Raw genomic sequence first — 7,413 nt, 5'->3', positions numbered from 1 at the left:
CGACCCGGCTCAGTCGGGCGGTTCTGTTTCTTTCAGTCGACCCGGCTCAGCGAGGTGGTGGCCCAGCTGTCCGTCTCCCTGAAGGTTCCGCCCCATCGCCTCCAGCTGCTCAGGGAGGATCGGGAGCTGCCCTCAGAATCTACGGTGGCCCAGTTGGGTCTCAGCATCGCTGACATCATAGGTGAGTCCCCTGCAGGTTGGAGTCGGTCCTGGTTCTGATTGGTGTCCGCAGGCGGGTCCAGAGGTTCCCAGTATTAATCTGCTCTGTTTGTTGGTGAAATATTACCAGAACCCAAACTGGACCAGAACCGGTTCTGTTGGTCTGATGTAGACCAGAATCCAGACCAGCTGACCCTGTGCTTCCTGTGCAGATTGCCTGGTGACATCATCAGAGGATCCAGACGGCAGCAGCAGCGCAGTCAGAGTGAAGCTGCAGAGCAAAGACAGAGATTCCTCCCAGGAGTTCTCCATCCAGCGGGTCAGGAGCTGCTCCTCCTCCTCCATCGTCTCCGTCTCTACCTTCATGAGGAGTAACGCCTCTGTTCCTCCCCAGGAGGCGCCGCTGAGCTCCATCTTCTCCCAGTACCTGTCCGGCCTGCCTGCTGGCGCCGCCCGGAAGGTCCGGTTCCATTTCGACGGCTCCAAGGTGACGGGCAGCCAGACGGCGGCGCAGCTGGACCTGGAGGACGGAGACATCATTGAAGTGTGGACCTGAGAAGAAAGCCGCCGGGTCGGTTCTGATGAATAATGTTTGAATAAAACCGACCCGGCGACGGTTCTGCTTTTTATTTGATCAGAATGACTTCAGTTATTGGATCAGTTATTATTATGAATAAAGATTAGAGAAGAAAAAATGCTTCTGTGGAAAAGTTAGAAACCATCAGGGTCCGTCCCAATCCACCAGATTAGAGCTCCCGTTCCCACTTCCTGATCCCACTTCCCGATCCCACTTCCCAAACCAACTTCCCGATCCCACTTTCCGATCCCACTTCCCGTTCCCACTTTCCGATCCCACTTCCTGATCCCACTTCCCGATCCCACTTCCCCGATCCCACTTCCCGATCCCACTTCCCTGATCCCAGCATTCATTGCGAGACCAAGCAAGCCGTGATCAGAGGAAAGATTACTTGGCGCCGACCAGTGGTGAAAATTGGAAGTTCAGTTTAATATAATCCAGTCAGTGAATAGTTCCGTCTGAAATGAATGAAAATAGTTGTTTTAATGGTTATAGAGTCAGATGTGTGGCGGTAATGTTTAATTTATCTAAAGGTTTTATCTGTTACTGATTAAATGGGTTTGGCTGGAATTTAAGGACAGATTCTAATAGATCTGCAGTATTTTTTGTTGTTGAATATTAGAGATTTTGCAGAGATAATGTACATAAATAGTTTAGATTTACTTCTATCTTTCTACTCCTATCATTACATTTGCTTTGATCTCCCGGTGGTTGGCTCCTTTATTCCACTCTGGATTCTCCTTTATTCACTTTATCATAAAAAATTTAAAAGAAACAGTTTTGAAAAGTTCGGTATTCGTTCTTTTCCTGCTTTGTGTGTCAACTCACACGGTTGCTAGGCGACAGAGCGTGCAGCGGTGAAAGCTGCAGAAGGCTGGACCTGTTTGAACCTGCAGCCAAAACTTCCGGTTCCGGGTAGACCTGGTCCTTGGAGGATCCGGTCTGGGTAGACCTGGTCCTTGGAGGATCCGGTCTGGGTAGACCTGGTCCTTGGAGGATCCAGTCCGGGTAGACCGGGTCCTTGGAGGATCTGGTCCATGAATTTGAATTCAGCCCTTCTGTTAGTCTAGAAATCACTGAATAGCTTCGCTCCATAATATCACAGATTGGTTGGCAGGGGATCAGCAGCCAGACCTCTCAGGTCCACTGGATCAGAACCAAACATGGAGAACAGCTTCTAGTTTCAATAATCTGGAATAAACTCCCAAAAAACTGTTAAGATGCTTCAGGAACTTTTCCTCTTCTGTAATTTTCTGTTTTTCATGTTCAGCAGATTGTTACTAAAATTATCTTTTTCACCTAAACCGATATAAAAACAATAAATGCCAAATTTAATCAACTTTTTACTTTTTCTATTTTTGGGAGGTTGGATTTTTAATCTGTTAAACTGGCTTTGATTTCAGATCTACAGCACATAGAACCGGTGCGCCACCAAAGGAAGTCCTCCTCGGGTCACGTGACCCGCAGATGGCGTCATGTGACCTCAGAGCGGAAGTGGTTCCTCTGGATAATGGCGGCGGTGTAGAATCTGAAAACCTTCCTAATTTCTTTCTAATTCCGCTTTTCTCGGAGTCTGAAGGTTTTAGCTGCAAACTGACAGAATGACTTTAAATTAAATAGATTATTTTCAGCTGGAAGATTAAAAAGCGGCGCCTGGAGACCGAGAGAGGAGCCGTGATTCATCCTAGCAGGTAAACAACATCATCATCATCATGTGCTTCATCCCTGCTTCATGGGATCGATGCCGAATTTAGAGAAATGATGTAAAACATTATTAAACTGCTTTTAACTCAACAAAGATCCGCAGATCGGCCTCTGCGAGGAAAACCAAATAAAATGGTTGAACTTTGACCTTAGTCTGGTGCGTTCAAACTTCAGCTGAAGATCAGAAATGCTGGTTTTTCATTAGAAATCTTCTTTATTTATTCATTTCCGGGTAGAAAAATGATTCTTTTTTTTCGATCAAACCATCATTTGTTTGGCTGTGGATGAGTTTTCTTTATTTCCAACTTATTTATTCCACATTTATTAGAAATAAGGTTTAGATTGTGATTTGATTTTCCTGCTGTGGAGCAAACTTCAACCTATAAACCAGTTTAAAGGTTTTATCTCAGGTTCCAAACAGAAACATGTTTTTTTTTTAAACCAGTTCAACCTACTGGGATTCCTCCCAGTCTAACCAGTCAGCAGCTGCTTATCAACTCTCCAGCTCAGCTGATCCTCAGTCTGTGAGGGGGCGGGGCCAAGCCAGCTGACCAATCAGAAGGCAGAGCGCCACATTTCTAAGAGGAACAAAAAGTCATCTGACAGAAATAAAAGAGGAAAAAGGTCTGAATGAAAAGTTAAACATGATGGAAGCAGGAAAGGGCGGCGAGGGATTGCTGACTGCGTTAGTGAGCAACTTCCCTCTCAGAGTCTTTGAACGCAGCTCTTTCTGATCCCCCCCATTAGAAAAAAGCTTCTAAATGTTTATTTCCTGCTAGTTGTTTATTTCTAGCTTTATACATAAACTGAGCTGTTTGAAATTCTAAAACATCGGTTAGTTTGAGGTTAGTGTGATTCTAACCAGTCTGATCAACATTTTCTCTCATTTTCACAACAGTCACTGCGAGCTTTTATAGCTTTTATTTTATATTTCTACACAGTAACACCAGTAAGGTGATATAAGTGCAGAATATGAAGAACAGCATCATTTAGGAAATGTTTGTCTTTGCTGAGAATAGAAACACTTCTAGATAGTTTAGTTTAAATGTTTTTTTTTATGAGATCTCCAGCTGGTCCTATTATCTATCATTACTAGCAGGAACTTTATTACTTTCACTCTCTACTGTCACATTATCTATCAGGATACCAACATTTGTTCTACTTTCAGTTTCCAAACAACATAAACTTGGTTTTATCCAAATTTAATGATGGTTTGTTAATATCAAACCATATCTTAGGTCGACCTAACTCCAGGTTTAAATCAGTCATAAACTGATCTAAATGATCACCTGTATGAAACATGTTAGTATCGTCCGCAAACAAAACTAATGAAAGTATTTTAAAAACCTTGCAGATGTCATTAATATAAAAGATAAATAATTTTGGCCCTAATACTGCCCCCTGGGGGACACCGCGTGTCCAAGCATGATGCTTGGACAACTTTTAATCCAGAGTATTTCTACTCACCGGATCTCATAATGCTCCAATTTATTAATTCATATTTCCTTATTTATCGTGTCAAAACCTTTTTTGATGTCAATAAATAAACCGACTCTTATGATCTCAGGGATTTCTTCTATTAATTCAGTGACGGCCATTGCTGTAGATCTTTGGGATCTAAATCCGTCCTGACTTTAAGAGTCAGTTTATGTTTATTAATGAACGTATCTAATCTATCCACAAAGAATTTCTACAAAATGATGTAAAACTGTGGAAGTAGAGAAACGGGCCTATAATTTGGGAAATGGTGATTTTCCCCAGATTTATAAAGTCGAATCAATTTGACAATTTTTATCTTTTCTGGAAATTTACCCGAATGAAAAGACAGATTGCAGATTTAGGTCAGAGGCTGAATAATCATTTTCTTAAATCGGGATCGGGAAGTGGGATCTGAATTATTTTCTTAATTACTGTCCTATCGATGCCGTCGCAATCAGCTGATCTTGTTTTTACATGTATTGAGCAGATCTATAAAGTCTCTTTCTATCAGCACAGAAACATGGAAGAAAGATTTCTGCTCGTTAATGTTTCCCTCAGAGCTCCAGTTTTTTTCTGCCAGTTTGGGTCCCAGACTCACAAAATATTTATTGAAATTTGAAATAATGAACAACGTCGTTAATATCCTCAAAATTGTGTCGTTATTTTCAAAAAATGATTTAATACATTTTTAATATCGCTTTAATATTTTTGTCATTTCTATCTAATAATTTACTTTAATGTGTTTAGCGTTTCGTAGGATAGCAGCTAATTTATTTTTATATTTCCTATATTTATTCTCTACCTCCATAGATCTATGCCTTATGAAATCTCTATATAGTTTATTCTTTTTTGGAAACCCTTTGTGACCCGTGGAGCTTCTGAGTATTTGTTTCTATGACAGAATGTTTTTAATGGACAGTTTTTATCGTATAATACTTTAAAGATATTCAGAAAATGTTCATATTCTATATCAACATTATCTTTTTGTAAAACAGATTCCCAGTTTTGTTTCAATCAGTCCTCTTTGAAAGATTTGAGTGATTCCTCTTTTCTAACTCTTTTAAACTGTGGATTATTTTGATCCTTATTTTTTAACAAACTAATATGCTGAACTATTAATGCACTGAGCGTATTTTTATCTAAGCTATCTGTAAATCTATTATCTATAATGTGTTCAGTGGATCCTGCTGACTGCAGTGATTTAAGAAAAAAAGATTCAAACTGAACCTTTTATTAATGAACCTTTCAGCAGGTTTCTGGTTATCTAAGTGAAGTAGATCTATAATAAAGTCCCACAGATGAAGCAGAGCTTCTGAGATGTAACTGTTTGTTGTCTAAATATTTCCATATTGGAACCAGCAGCTCTGTAACACAACTAACATCACATTTTCTTTAATTCAATAAATATTTAAACTGTTAAACACTCAAACATTTAGTCAGTCTGGTCGTGTTTTCTACTATTTTCTACTTTTCGCAGTCATAAACAGTTTTCCTTCTCTAATGATGTAATTGAACACACCTGTGTGTGAACGGCCAGGTCGCATTTATACGACCTGAACGCCATTAATACCCGACAAAGGTCGCTATTCTGCGTCTTTCTACACAGAAGCGGGAAGAAAAACAACAACCATGGCGGACGATGATGCGGGGAGCAGCATTTATGTTTAAACATACTGAAAAGATGGAGTGTTTATGGTTGGGAAAGATCGCTAGATGCCTGCCGGCGCCACCATCCATGTTTACTTCCGTAAACACGCTGGCCTGTGACGTCATCGCGTCCTCTGCTGCGCATGCGGGACACTTGCGTTGTATGACTGCAGTTCACACAGGAGATCACATACATTTCGCATATATTTGGAAATTTGAACGGCAACGTAAAAAAAAATGAGATTTTGCAAAAAAATCGGAATTGAGCATCAAGGCCTGCAGGGAGAACGCAGCCTGAGTCATAGAAGAAGTTACCTGGTCACCGCTGTCTTCCATGTCTCTTTTAGAATCCGTGTAGCTGAATGTTTTCAGGTTATCGGCTCTAACAGGTGGAGGTGTTGCTGTTTTGGCCTGTTCATCCGTCACCTGTTCATTCGTCACCTGTTCATTCGTCACCTGTTCATCCATCACCTGTTGCTCCACCTGTTCCTCTGTGGACTTTGTCTCGTTGGGTGACAGGGCGCTGCCACCGTGCCGGCGTGAGGGCGGGGCTGATGATCTCATCATTCATTCTGGCGTTCTGCTCCAAGTCAGCCAGTCCGTCTTCCAAAGCTGCGATACGTTTGTCCTTTTCCTCAGTCAGAATCGTAAAGTCTTCACCTGTTCTTCCAGGTCCAGGATGGATTTTTGCTCCAGTCGAATGTCCGCGGTTTCTCCATTCGATCAATGCTCCAGACCCTTAATCTGGCGGACCAATCACAACGCAGAGATGTGTTTTAGAGGGCGGGACGACAAAGCTGCGCGACGCTGGAGAAGCACAGCAGTAGCATGATGCACTGCTCAAAGTTCTCTTTCTGTTCAATAAAAAAAAGTTTTTTAGATCTTTTGAGGCGAAAATATTATACTTTAAAGCGTCACTATATGGTCCATTTAGTGATTTAATGCATAATTAAAAAAAACAATTTCTGAAGTTGAGAGGACCGTGGCAACCAGCGGAGCTCCGAGGCTAATGTTAGCCAGGGCTAACGTTAGCCCGTCAGCAGCGGCGCTCTCTCTGCATGGCCATGTGTGAAGGACCGCTGGCTCTGATGGAAGTTTTTGGCTCAGCTTTGGAATCAGATCTGGAAGGATCAGACTTTGAAACGGTAGCAGGAAGAGGCTCTACGCTCATTCAGTTTTAAGAAGGACGTATTCGCCGTTTTACCAACAGGCTGTTTGTTTACATTCGTGCTTCCTACGTCACAGTCAGCGGCTCTCATTGGTCAGAGCGTTGGCCAATAGGAACAGACATGGTTTGAAAGACAACGGGTTGATCTGATCATCAATCTTCTGATGTCTCATTAATCTGGGCCAGACTAGATTACACGTTTAATCTCAAGTTTAATCTGGTTTATCGGGCTGGGAGGGAAATCCAACAGGGAGGAAAACACCGCCATCAACCCCAAGACGCCACTTTTGCGCCTTTGGTTTAACTTCCGGTTTGACTTTCATCGACATTTATCGATGGTTTTAATCAAGACTGATAGGATAACAGAATCTGTGATTATCTGTTTTCTGATCGTGGTGATGCTGACTGAGCAGGAACCAGGATTAACCTAGCCTAGCTGTTAGCCTGGCTGTTAGCCTAGGTTTTCTGATCGTGGTGATGCTGACTGAGCAGGAACCAGGATTAACCTAGCCTAGCTGTTAGCCTGGCTGTTAGCCTAGCTGTTAGCCTGGCTGTTAGCCTAGCTGTTAGCCTGGCTGTTAGCCTCACTGCTAGCCTAGCTGTTAGCCTGGCTGTTAGCCTAGCTGTTAGCCTCACTGCTAGCCTAGCTGTTAGCCTGGCTGTTAGCCTAGCTGTTAGC

General features: G+C 42.3%; 2 protein-coding genes across 3 annotated transcripts in view; both read left to right on the top strand.

Annotated features, from left to right (window-relative positions):
• Window positions 1-948, top strand: part of nfatc2ip (nuclear factor of activated T-cells, cytoplasmic, calcineurin-dependent 2 interacting protein) — a 4,592-nt gene extending 3,644 nt beyond the window's left edge. Inside the window, exons 7-9 of the mRNA XM_015393602.1 lie at window positions 37-181; window positions 372-478; window positions 554-948. Of these exons, the coding sequence (XP_015249088.1) occupies window positions 37-181; window positions 372-478; window positions 554-715 (414 nt within the window). The 3' untranslated portion in view covers window positions 716-948. The remainder of the gene's footprint in view (window positions 1-36; window positions 182-371; window positions 479-553) is intronic.
• Window positions 949-2,223: 1,275 nt separating this feature from the next.
• spns1 (spinster homolog 1 (Drosophila)) overlaps window positions 2,224-7,413 on the top strand; it is a 14,476-nt gene continuing 9,286 nt past the window's right edge. For both annotated transcript variants that reach the window (XM_015392987.1, XM_015392979.1), the window contains exon 1: window positions 2,224-2,427. The gene's annotated coding sequence lies outside the window, so the exon portion shown is untranslated. The remainder of the gene's footprint in view (window positions 2,428-7,413) is intronic.

The sequence above is a fragment of the Cyprinodon variegatus genome, unplaced genomic scaffold, assembly GCF_000732505.1.
Source record: "Cyprinodon variegatus isolate N-32 unplaced genomic scaffold, C_variegatus-1.0 Scaffold24, whole genome shotgun sequence".
NCBI lineage: Eukaryota > Metazoa > Chordata > Actinopteri > Cyprinodontiformes > Cyprinodontidae > Cyprinodon > Cyprinodon variegatus.
This window is presented reverse-complemented; position numbering and strand designations above follow the sequence as displayed.